A 12979-nucleotide genomic window follows, 5' to 3' on the forward strand; every position below is an offset into this window, starting at 1 on the left:
TTTAGTCATCCCCAGGTGTTCATACAGTTGTGATGCTTTTTTTTTTGGCGCTTTTTTTTTTTTTTTCTTGCAGAGAAACCAGAACTTCTTAAGGTTATTTCACTCCAGGGTTAGTTTTGGTTATTCGAGGGAAGGGGCCTGGACAATCCACACGCTGGAGGGGCGGCAATCAGCAATATCTGTCCTCCCTTTGGAAAGGTTCCGCTCACGCTCTGCGGCCTGCCGGCGCTTTGCAGGGCGCGATGCTGCTGCTGAGCCGGGAGGATGTCAGCGTGTTTGGAAGAGGGTGCTGTTGCATTAGACAAACCTTTTGATTTTTCAGTCAGCAAAATTTCTCAGGGTTTCTCACAAGCCAAGAGGGCCCGGGATTTGCAGGGGCAACTGCCGACTCCGAAGGCCGGGGAGCAGCAGAGGTGTGGGGTCACCGGGAATTCATTGGGGATGAAGAACGCAGCCCAGGACAGACCCCGCGGGCAGGGACAGTGGCCGGGACGAATGCCTTTGGGACATTGGACCTTGCTCTGGGGCCAAGTTAACGGCTTACGGCCGGGGCCAGCTGCTGGCCCCTTGCCCCTGCTGGGAGGCGGGGGGGCCGAAGGAGCTCCCCCCGCACTCCCCATCTCTCGCACCGCTCCTCTGGTGGCGTCTGCCTCTGGCTGCAGCCGGAGAGGGGACATTTGCCCTCGGCACTGCGGCCTTCCTGCGCTCCTCTGTTTATTCTGCATGTCATGGAGCTTTTGTTTTTATTTTTTTTGCCCTTTTTTTGCCCTTTTTTTTTTTTTTTTTTTTGGTGCAGGAACACAGCCGGCCGGGCCTGTGTCCCATCCCGGCCGGGCCTGACCGAGTCCCGTCCCTCCTTCTCCTGCTGCCACCGCGCCGCTGGGTTTGCCCCCTGCCCGCTCCCGCTCCCGCTCCCGCTCCCGCTCCCGCTCCGGCTCCGAACCACCCGTGACACCGATTCCCGGGGGGGGGGTGCGGAGAAGGGGAACCCCCGACATTACCCGGCGGAAGGAAGGAAAGCGGCCACCCCGGGTGCCACGTTCTCACCCCCACCCCCGGGGCAAACCGGGCCGGTCCCCTCCGTGACCCCCCCCTCCCCCCAGCACTCACCAGTCGGGCTGCTCGGCCGCCCGCGGGTTGAACCTGATGTCGCTGTTGACATTGAAGAGGCGGTCGCCGTCGGCCAGCGGGGGCAGGGCGGCGCGGTACAGCGGGTGCTGGAAGAGGGCGGCCAGCGGGGCGGCGGCGGCGGGGGCGGCGGGGGGCGGCGGGCGCGGTGCCCCGGGGGCGATCAGCCGCCGCGCCCGCCCCGCCGCCGCCGCCGCCGCTCCCCCTCCGCCGCCGCCGCCGCCGCCGCCCGCTGCACCGCCCGCCGCCCGCTCCGCCGCTTCCCGCGACTGCGAGGAGAGGTTGGAGGCCGGCTCGGCGCTGAAGTCCTGCAGGATGCGCAGGGTGTGCTTGCCGGGCCAGCGCGGGGCGCCGCGGGGAGGCGCGGCGGCGGCGGCGGCGGCGGCGGCGGCGGCGGGGGGCGGCGGGCAGGAGCAGCCCGGGCGGCCCGCGGTGCCCCGGCGCTCCAGCCGCGGCAGCAGGTCGATCATGATGTGCATGGTGCAGGCGACGAGGAACACCATGAGGATGAGCACGCGGAACTTGCGCACCAGGAGCATTTTCATGGCCGGGGCGGGCGGGGGGTTAGCGGGGGAGGGGGCAGGGAGGGCAGGCGGCGGGCTCGGCCGGCAGCGCCCGGGAGGGCGGGGGTCTTCCAGCCCCCCCCCGGGGCCTGGGCTGTCCGCCTCGGCGTCGGGAAGCGAGCGATCAAGTCAATAAAGTTACCTCCATAGGCGCCGGGAAGCGAACGGGCTAAAAACAATAGGTCCTCATGTCTCAGGAGCATCAAGAACTCAGGAGGGGGAGGGAGAAAAAAAAAAAAAAAAGAGGAAAAAAAAGGTAAAAAAAAAAAAAAAGGAGCAGCGGACCGAGCCTTTAAAATCAATAGGAAAACAATGCCGGCGGCATGGCAGTATGCAGAGCCGCCTGCTCACGGCTGCTCGCTCGCTCTCTTCCAGGGAGCACAACAAACCGGGAGAGCTGGCTCTGGCACAGCCGCCGGCATCCGCCGCCCGCTCGGATTAAATAAAATTACAAAAAAAAAAAAAAAAGACGGGGAGGAGGAAGAGAGGGTAAGAATAATATTAAGAAAACCTGTACGGAAAGGCGACGGAAGCAAAAAAATCATCCATAGTATTTGGCTGGGCTGGAAACGCGGAGTCCCTTCCTCCGGCTCTGGGCGGTGATGCAGCAGAAGCGCTCCCGCCCGCTCGCGCCCCTGAGGCCGCTTAACAACATCGGCTGGAAAAGAATTTTCTTCGAGCGGTTCCAGTTTCTTCATCCATCGCGTCCAGTGCTCGGGAGAGATTAATATGCTGAGCTGAGATCGAGTGTGGGCGGCTGCTGTATCCGAGCTGGGCTTTCGCTTTGGCTTGGGTTGGTTTTTTTTGGCTGCAAAACTGTCTGATGGCACAACTGCAACATAAAGGTTAAATATGGCACAGGGGAAAAAAAAAAGGGGGGGGGGGGGAGGATTAGAGGAAAGAAACTAATATAAAACAGTAGAGGTTCTTTTTAGCAAAGAGGTCCCGTCTTTGATCTCTGCTGGGTCTTACAGCTCTGCCTTCAGAGAGAGGGAGGGAGGGAGGGAGAAGGGGGAGAGAAGGGGAGAGGGGGGAGAGATCTTTGGCAGGTGCAGAGTGAAAACCTCTTTCGGCTACGCGGAATTCTGGAGACTGGTTGGACTAGTAGCTCTGCAGCTCCAGCTTTCAGTGGGTGTGTTAAATATTATGAGCGAGCCATGATTCCTGCCTTCCTCGCGTCATAGTTAGGAGATTGGCTAAATAAACGCTACAGTGATAGTAACAGGAAAACCTCAACCAAAAGCAGGGTTTTTTTTTTCCCCTCCTCTCCTCCCTCCTTCCCACCCCCCTTTTCATTCTACTGCAGCTCCAACTGGGGCAAGGAGAGGGCGTCTGTTCCACAAAGGTTTGCAAAATTAAAAAAAAAAAAAAAAAACAAAAACAAAAACGAAAAAACTAATAAAGCGGTAGCGGAGAGGGGCAGCCGCGCTAACGGCGTTGCAGAGCCGGAGGGCGGTCGCCGTGCCCGGGCTGGGCGCAGCACTTTACCGCGGCCCGGGCTGGAGAGTGGCCACCGGCCCCCTCGCCCCCTGCCCGGCCGGAGCAAGGTCAGCCCGGCGAGCTGCGCGCTCGCCTTCCTCCCCAGGAACCGGCTTTAGCGCTAATCCGAGATCCTGTGGGCTGTGATAATCCCCGAGCGCTGGGGGGGAATCCGCCCTCCCTTCTGCTGCCCTCGGCCGCGCAGGCGGCTCTGCGGCCGGGTGGCCTCATGGCTAGTGGTAGCCGGTGGTCCCGGGGCCGGGGCAGGCTCCGGAGCCCAGAGCGCGCTGCTGATGGTTGTCGAAGGTTGAGGGCGGTCTGGAGGAAGGCACAAGGCCCCCGGTGGTCTCCAGGTGCTCAGGCAGGGATGCTCTGGGCGGGGGGGCTGGTCCTCGGCAGGGCTCAGTCTGGAGCGGGGCTGCAGGGGAAGGAGGAGGGTAACGCCGAGAGGATGCGGGGCCGCGGCAGCCTGCCGTGGGGGGAAGGCTGAGGGAACGGGGCTTGTGCAGCCTGGCGAAAAGAAGGCTCAGGGGAGACCTGATCACCACGTTCCAGCATTTAAAGGGTGGCTAAAAAGAAGATGGAGACTCCCTTTTTAGGAGGAGTCACGTGGAAAAGACGAGGGGTGATGGGTATAGGTTACCCCTGGGGAGATTCCGATTGGACACAAGAGGAAAAATTTTCACACTGAGAACGCTCAGCCATTGGAATAATCTCCCCAGGGAAGCGGTGGATTCCCCAACATGGGACACTTTGAAGACTGAGCTGGGCAGGGTGCTGGGCCGTCTTGTCCAGGCCGTGCTTTTGCCAAGAAAGGTTGGACCAGATGATCCTTGGGGTCCCATCCAACCTGGAGTTCTACAATTCTATGACTCTGCGCACCCACTACCACCTTTCCACAGGATCATCTCAATGCTGATCGTGCTGGCCCATTTTTCCCTGCATTAAGCAACACTAAAGTATTTCTTTCCCCCCCAAGTATTTTTCCCCAGGCTCCATCCAGCTTTGTTCCCTCACTGGGCACTTCTCCAGGGCCGTGTGCTCCGCGCTCCCCTGCAGCAACTCCATGGCTCTTACAGTGTCACCATGCTTTGCACAGGAAGTGACTGCTTTTCCAACAGGAAAAGAAGACTGATGGAAAAAAAAAAAAAAAAAAAGAGCCGGCAGGGCCACGATCCTATGGACTGCTCTGCACCTTCACGGGGGATCAAGACCTGCTGTCCTAGGGGGACCTCTTGGTAGCAGGGTCCAGAGGTACAGCTCACTGTAGGTGCAGCACTTGGAATCCCATGGAAGCCATGGTGTCACCCTGCATCTTTCAAGTGCAGGTGTACATAGTCATAGCAGAACATTTTGCTGTGGAGCCAGAAGCAAGGCTTTCCATCTTTTTCTGCTTTTTCACCAAGATCAGCTCAGTCAAAGGCTGTCTGGTGAGGTGGCCATGAGGACAGTAACACTGGCTCCTTGTCTGCCACTGCCTCCCACCACTGCTCGATAGTGGGTCTGTGTGGTGCTGCTTGGAAATTGAGTTCTGCTCAGAAGTTTGCTACCTCTCTATGCAGTGAGCTGAAGTTCAGCTTATTTTAACCCAGTTTAGCAAGTTTTCGGTCCATCAGGAAGAGCCTTACAGTTTTGGTTTGACTGGGGAACCCACCGCTGCTGGAAGGGGAGATGATACGCGATGGGGGTGCAGCATCAACGGCACGTGGAACACTATCTGTTTGGTTTGGAGTTGGGTGTTTTTCGCCTGCCTGTGGCTGCAGCCTTTCTCCTGCTGAGCTTGTGGTGCTGCCCCTCAGGGAACTCAGCTGGGCCGGGTTATCACTCAAGCCCAGGGAGACAAAAGGAACCAGGTGGAAGCTGGAGCCGGTGCCCCAGGGAGCAGGTGATGGAGGAGAGCAGCCAGAGCTGGTGCTTCAGGAAGGGTGAGTGCGGGGCATGCTGTCCCTTGGGTATTGCTTGTGTTCCCTTTGCCGTGGCTTTTTTAAGGGGTTCTGAGTGAGCTGTTTGTAGCACTTCATGTAAGGACAGGTAATATGACACATAATCTGTTTGAGCGTGCCACGGTGGGGTTTGTTGCTTGTAGCTGCAGGGATGGGATTTTCCTTTGTGTATGACCTGCTGAAGGTGGAGGCTGTGGCATTGGGTGGGGGCTGGGCCTTAACAGGTATGATGATGGGAAAGTTGAAAGCTACTTAAATGTGTTCTTTAAGTTAAAGTTGTTTGGATGCATCTATTACTTTGCAGTTACAGAATGTTGTGTCAAACATATTGTAACTTCACATGCAAGAGTTATACAATGAAAGTGAGATTAGCTTTGAAATATAATGTAAGCAACTAAGTGTAATTAATTACATGGTTTTCAAAAGGTGAAATAGCGGTATCATGCAGAAATAACTGATTCCTTGAAACTGTATTTTTGTTGCTCCCATCTGCACGACCCTTGGTGCACGCTGGCTCTCTGGTTACGTATGGTTTGTGTAAATGCGTCTGCCTGTGAACTGGATCTCCCCGACTCTCTTCCCTGAGCTCTCTGTTCCCTGAGCCTTTCAAACGCTTGAGTTTTATGTGAAGATGGGAGACTGGTGGATGTGCCCTGTCCCTCTGTGTGACCTTTGTGGACAAGTTTTGCTAGGACCAAAGTTTCTTAGAGATGTTAATAAGGGAGAGCTGTCTTCCCTCACCTTCCTTCTTTCTTGTGGGATTCAGACGAACCGAGTCTCACTGTTGAAAGATCATACTACCTACTTTGGGGGAGCTCTTCTGTAGTGTATATAGCACCCATGTGCTAGCAAAGCCAAGGCGTAGGAAGAGCAAGTGTCCCCAGCTGGGGAACCTGCTGTGATGATGTGTGGTGGAGTTACAGCTCCATTGGCCTGCAGCTAACGGCTTTGAGGTGCCCGGCCAGGGCAAGGGGCGCCTCACCCCAGTTTGCTAAATAAGCCATAACGCCTGCTTCTAGCAAGTCTGATTGTAAAAAAGACCCATGGGATCTTTCGGTGCACTGTTCGCAAGTATCCCTCATTTTCTGGTCATTTAGGATGAAGAGTGGTGGTAACCCATCAGCGAAGGAGTGCAACTCCTGCGGGGATCCTTCCTTGTACCTCCCGTGACTCACTTTGGCCTTTCTTATGGGGACCAGATGATGGCTCTGGTCCCAGCCATCTCAAAGTCTTGGGAAATATCCTGCAAACTGGTTAATTTGGGCTGCCTTCAGCATGAGGGTCTCTGTTCCTGTTGACAGTCTGCAGGTATATTTTTTTCCTTAAATTGCCTGATATCTTTCAGGCTTCAGTCTTTCCCAGCAGGGATGAGCAGATGCTGTTACCTGAATCGGATTTTTCTTTTGTCTTCTTATTCAGTGCAATAGAGCAACCGTTAAAGGAAAATAACATCAGATAATTCTTTGTTTCTCAACTTCAGTATCTACAAACGCCTTTACCCACCGATGTGGTCATCTGTGAAATAAGATGCACTGGCTCGTTGGCAAACACTAGCAGAGAGCAAGCTTGCCGCCGTGCTTTGGACTAAGGGGCCACATGTAATCCTCTGTTCCCTGAGCCTTTCTTCCTCCATCCTGGAGACCGTCTGTTAATGATCAGCACCAGCAGTATATTACAGCCCCTCTGTGCCTCTAAGCTCTGCCGGTCGGTGAAGCGAGGGAATGAAGCCAAGACACGTCTAGCTTTTCCCTCTCCTGTGTGGGCTCCATCTCTAGCACATCTCATCACAAGGGGGGTACCAGCCTCTCCGCTTTCCCAGTGGTGCCTTTCCCATGAATAGGTGCAAGAATACAACCCCGCTCTTGTTTTGGAGCCACTGTGCTTTGGGTGTGGGTGATGGGGCTCCTCCTGCCTCCCTAACCATCCATTTGGGACCACGGAGCAAGTGACCAGGTCTGAGGGCTGTCAAGGCTGGTGCGGCTTCTCGGGACAACCTCTTGCTGATTCTGGGCGAGTGTGAGCTCAGTGCTGGAGAGCTTCAGTGCTTGTGCTGGGATCTGGGGGGCATGTGGCCCACTCCCAGTAAGGAACAGTTCCCTTTTCCTGCTGCAAGGGAAGAAATGGGGATTGGTGTCCAGCCAACTGGATTTTAGCTCTGCCTCCCCATCTATGTCCCCCGATGCGTTGGCCCCGGCACTGGCAGTGCAGTGCTTGCCCACAGGCCACCGCCCCCGGCTTCTAACGTTTGCCTTCCAGAGGTGCAGTTGATGGGAAAAGAAAAATTCTGGTTACTGCTCACCATTGTTCAACTCTTAACCACGGAACTGGTGTGCAAAGAGCCACAGGGTCTTTGTAATAATGCCGGATTTGGGTCGTTTCAGAAGTTAGTAGTTTATTATTTTGCTTTCTGAGGTCTTGGGCGCTGAGTAAGAAAAATGTAAATATTTCTCCTTATCTAAACTCTGTCTTCATGCAGAATTCCAGTACGTGGCCAACAGCTTTTAATTTCTGCTGTGCTGTGTGTTGGCCCGGCGTTGCCCCTCTAATTGCTAGCATTATGTACACAAGGAAATAGTAAGTTCTAATGGAATATTTTGACATTAATAAGTTATTGCATACAGCTCATTCCGATGATTTCATGGAAATCAAGTCCCTTCATCAACTCTTTATTTTCTTTTTTGGTGATTGAATTAAAATACCTTTCATCTGTTTTCTTGGAAGTATTTGAATGTTACTGGAAATTTCACATTGAATTACTACAATGACAAGCCGGGATCGCTTTGGATCTAACAGGCTTTTTAATTTCATATTACAAACGAGCACTAAGCCCTCTTCTTGCGTGTTCTACCTTTGCTTTTATTCAATAACACAATCAAGAATTCGGGAGTGGTTATTGTAGTATGTCTTGGCATTTCTTCATTGTTTTGTGCGTGAATTAATAGCTTATCTGCTGGTGAAATCTGTGCAGATGTTTATTTTCCCCATTTTTGTCTGCTTGCCTCACTGAGCAGTGACAATGGTCAGTGTACGTGATAATGTATTCAGGTAAATAAATGAAGCATGGTTTTGGGTGAGTAAACATACCCAGCTATTATTTTCTGTTATAACGGTTTACAGCCTTGTGATGTAAAGCCTGAATGCATCAGGGCAAACTCTAAGTCAGGCCTGATTGCACATTTTCAATCAACATAATATTTTTATTGTTACTTCTAATGGAAAAATGGATTTTCCTTTCTGAAAGCCTCAATCCATGAGGCTAGAAGTCCCAAGGGCATCGCACGCCGTGCCCGGCCCTGCGGTGGGGCTGCCTAAGGTGCTCTTTCTGCTCTCCCTCTTTCCTCCCTCTCTGGAGATTCATGTGCTGACCCAGTTCATTGGCGCTTTGCCTTAAACACGCATCACGCTGGCGGCCTGATGGGTACTGCACATTAACCTCCCGCACTGTGAAAATCCCCTTTATTGCGAAGGAATATGCTGGATTCTGAACAGGAGGCAATTCCATGAGCTTGACTTCATAGTCAACTTCATGTTGGTGTATGGAGGATCAGTGATGCCTGTTTGAAGTGGTCTGTTAATATATGTTAAAAAAAAAAAAAAAAAAAAAAATAAACCAACCCAATGTTGTCTTGGTTACCCTCCAGCCCAGGATTTTGTTAGCTACGTGATATTTCTTGACCAAACCTCCTCCCCCAAACCAAAGAGGCAGTGTGGCCAGCCGGTCCTTCCTGCAGAGGTCTTGCTAAGGCCGACTGGAGGGGCGTTGAGCTGCAAGCGTGAGCTAAGTCGTGGTGACAGGAGGGACCTGTGACCGGCTTCTCCCGGTACCAGCAGAGCTTACTGGTGCTGTGAAATCACTGCTGCTGGGCAAAGGGTGGCTCATCCTGGAAATGTGTCACCAGCCTCAATCAGCCTCCGGCTTTGAGCGTCCTAGTCTTTGCTTTGGGATACAATATCCTGGAAGACCCCAAACCCCAGGGATTGCTCGAGAAACCTGTTGAAAAGAGACCCCTTTGTTATTCTACTGAGGCAATGAAACAGAAGGCTTTTCCTGCCTGTTTATTACTCCTCAGCTGTTGCTGCCGCAGACGGCGGGTTAGCTCCTCAGCTGGTATCAGCTGGCCCTGATTTCAATGAAATGCCATCTAATTATATCAGCTGAGGATCTGGACCACAATGCTTAATTCTTCCATGGGCTGGAACAAAGAGCTGCCTGGCGATGCAAGAACAAACCCTGTCGTTGTTGCAATGGGATCGGCCTGCGGAGGGATCGCATGTGCTTTAGTCATTCAAGCGGAGCAGTAATCTTGCGTATCGCTACATTACAGAGGGGCTAAAAAAATTACCTTCTTAAGTGGTAGGATGTCATAAAGAAAATTAGCTGTTAGGAGGTTGCGTTCTTATCTAGCAGTGATTATTTAAACTAAGTCAAAACAAATTATCTTGATGTGCATGACATAAGAGCATGCGCTACTTGAGTTATCATAATTCCATCTTCCTGTAATAACTGATTCCTTTAAAAAGGATTGTGATCAAATAACCTGTATTCCTTGTGGACTTCCTGTGTTCAGGTAATAGTGCCTGAATCTTTTTCAAGTGTATAAAACGTGGCTTGCTAAATTACACATAAAATCATTTTGCAGATTCATTGAAATCGATGGAGCTGCATGATTTATGCCTGGAGAAAATGTGTCCTGATGCTAAAACACGATGTAGTTACACACGCGCACAGGGAGCCGCTTTGCGCTGCCGCGTGCAGTTGCGCGCAGACCCGTTGGGCGCGTACGAAGACATGAATGGATGCACGCATGAACGGTGTAATTGTATACTGAAGAAGCTCTTCTGGGAATTCTTTTTTTGCCGCTTTCTAATTTTGATTTGTATGGATGTTTTGACTCAACCTGAGCTTTTTTCCTCTTGGCTGGCTAAATTTTCAATCGGATAATTGTAAAAAAACCTGAGGAAGTAAGAGCAAACCACAAAGCCATTTTAAGCTTGCCACAGCCTGAAATAGGAATTAAAATACTAATAAAAAACCCCTCATGGGAGAGTCTTACCACCAGGCAGTGTAACCTACCAGGCTGTGAATCGCCGAGCACCCCCGAGCCACCGGGGCTCTCCCCAGCTTGGATGCTCCCCGGCTACGTGGTGCTGGGAACCTGCTTCACTTGTGTTTCCTCGGCTGATGGGAAGGGTACCCCCGAGCATTTTGAGATCTATTAATAAAAGGCACTACAGGAGAGAGAAAATGATGATATATTAGGTCTCACTCTGGAGAATAATTCATACCACTGACTCTAACAGCACGAGAAGCTCAAACTCTTGAGAGTATTCTATACTGGGAGGTCTGAAGCGCTGGGTGAGTCCTGAGTCACAAACCCCCTTAAACTTAGTTGTGTCCTTTGGGAAATGTGATTGCTTGTATCTGTGATTGCTTGTATCTGTAAGGAGAGCATGGCATGACTGGAGGTGCAGAGCACAGTGGGTCTCTAAGGAGAGAGGGGCTTGTGAGAACCCCCTTGTTTCCCCAGTCCCCTCTGTTTTCCTGCTCTCCGTGGTTCTCCTGCATCCCAACCTCAAAGGGTTTTCCTGAACCCTGTTAGGACACTATCACAGAGCCAGTTCTGGTGGTTTGATATTAAAAACACTGACAACGTTGACCATGGAGGGTTCCTGTGTGATAGCTGTCACTTAAAGTATATATAAAAAAAAAAAAATAAAAAAAAAATCCCTCTGTTCCCACCAGTTGATGATATTTTTGTCATCTAATCAAGCCTTGCCATAAACCTCACCCCAAGCTTAGAGCAAAGCATGCCGACGGCAGGCGCTTGAGCTTCCAGCAGCCCTTTTTCTTTCCCACCACGTGAGTTATTGCTCAGTAGGTCGTAGCGAAAACATAATTTTGTGAAAATGTAAACTCCAAAAACGTACCCTCTCTGTGTTCCTGGTCCCTAACAAATATGTACGCATTAAAACTTATTAGCTTGGGGTGAGATTCCTTTCTTTGCCCTGTGGTTTTCCTGATCCCAGCCGGACTTCCTGGCGCTGCCGCACACCCCGGAGATGGCCCCGGAACCGTTCCAGCCTGGGTTAAGGGGGGCCCGGGGCTGACTTGGCCTCTCCCCGACGGAGCTGTGGGCACCTGCTGTTGGCTTGCCGAGGGGGGGGCGAGGGTTGCCCGTGTCTCTCCCTCCCCGTCAGCAGGATGGGCTTTCCTGGAACCGCTTTGTTGTCAGTGATTTCCACTCTTTTGGTCCTAAATTTGCCTTGGTTTCCCTAAGGGTTTTTTCACACTCTCACTTTCTTGGGTTGTTCTATTGATGCGTCGCAATAGTACACTGTAGTGAGGGAATGGAGTTGTTTTGCATTTGCCGTTGGAGGAGGTGTGTAGCCCTCGCGGTAAAGCCGTCGTGCTGTTACGAGGGAGGAATGATCTACGAGTATGGCAGTGGGTCGGGGTGCTGGGGCAGGTTTGTTTTCTGGCTCTCTTATTTCTTGTCAGGTCTTGGGCTTCTTCAAGGGGTGGGCTCAAACACCTGAGCTGGAAGCAGAATTGCCGTGGACTCCATCGTTAGTCAGACCTAATTGCCTTTGGGGTTGTCATTTAGTTGAGAGAGACCAACGCCGATTTCCGTGCGTAGGCTGCAGTAATAAGCCTTGACTTATCTGCCCTCCCTTTTGGGAGGGGAGTGCTTTGAGGCAGGGCCCCTCCTTTATCCTGGGGTTGTACCGCAGGAGTGCGGTGTCCTCGGGTGGAGTACAGGTTAGAAGAAGGATGGGGATCATATCCGTGCGCAGTGCCTGTAATCCAGTGGTGAAAGCAGTTGCTCACTTACCTTCTCTGCTGGAAGATAACAGCTCTGGGCAGTCGCCAAGAGATGTGCCAAGGTTGTAACGCTGGGGTGGGCTGGAGCGTGAACGTCGGGCGTGCAAAGTGAGAGCGGTTTCAAGTGCAGGCTTTTTCCTTCGCTGGTGCTTTGAAGATTGAGGTAACTTAAAAAGGAGGGGGGGGGGGGGGGGGGGGAAGAGGTTTCCATGGAAATTTTTGAAACCAAAGGAGTGAATATTAGAATATTAGTGTGTGCTTTGTTCTGTGTTCTTCACAGCTGATAGAAGTCACAGTATAAATGGACCTAACTGCCGAGTGACCTCTGACAAAACCAGAGAGGAAGCCTTTGTTGTTGTTGTCAGTGATGGTGGCTTCTTTTTTTTTTTTCTTTTTTTTTTTCCCCCAAGGTAAGAAGTCTTTTTCAGTGAAGTGATTCACTGGTTTTAACTGAAACTTTGAGATGGGGCTGTAGTGACAAGACAGAGATTGCAGCGCGTAACAAGGCTCAGTCAATTATTGACTGGACCATCTCAGCACCTTTGTTTTCTTTGCTGCCAAAATATCGTGACCCGTATATACAGAGCTGAGCCTGCGGGAACCCAGCACTGACCATGCCGGGTGTCACCGAGAAATGAACAGCTTCTCGCTATAAACTGAATTGAATTCTCTCCTCGCAAAGCTTTTCCTATTATCTTTTAGATTAGCGTTCTGTACATGGCTGTCTGCTCTGATTTCTGTCCTTTCTCATGGGGAAACATGCAGAATAGGTGCAAGCCTGTGCAGTAGCCGTTGTCTTGCAAAATATCTCAGAAACTCGAGTAAAGGTAGCTAGAGCAGGGCCAGCGTGGCCCAGACCTCAGCTGGGGCCCCTTAGACAGGACTGCCACATCAGCACTGTATGTGTGGCGCCTCGTATAAATACGGATTCTTCTTCAAATGGCATATCTACTGCTTCTACCGGAGCTAATAGTTTCAGGAGCGTAAGGGGGCTGTAGTAAGTGGCCGGGAAGATCTGCTGTGCTCAGGTTTTGCTGCGTGAA

The 12979-nt window shown here is 52.0% G+C and overlaps 1 protein-coding gene across 1 annotated transcript in view; it reads right to left on the reverse strand.

Annotated features, from left to right (window-relative positions):
- The window catches only part of FAM20C (FAM20C golgi associated secretory pathway kinase), a gene marked incomplete at its 5' end in the record, with an annotated part of 59860 nt that extends 58187 nt beyond the window's left edge, over positions 1 to 1673 (reverse strand). Inside the window, one exon of the mRNA XM_082490495.1 lies at positions 1111 to 1673. Within this exon, the coding sequence (XP_082346621.1) occupies positions 1111 to 1673 (563 nt within the window). The remainder of the gene's footprint in view (positions 1 to 1110) is intronic.
- Between the last annotated feature and the right edge of the window lie 11306 nt (positions 1674 to 12979).

The sequence above is a fragment of the Vanellus vanellus genome (genome assembly GCF_965231255.1).
Source record: "Vanellus vanellus genome assembly, chromosome: 14".
Classification (NCBI taxonomy): Eukaryota; Metazoa; Chordata; class Aves; order Charadriiformes; family Charadriidae; genus Vanellus; species Vanellus vanellus.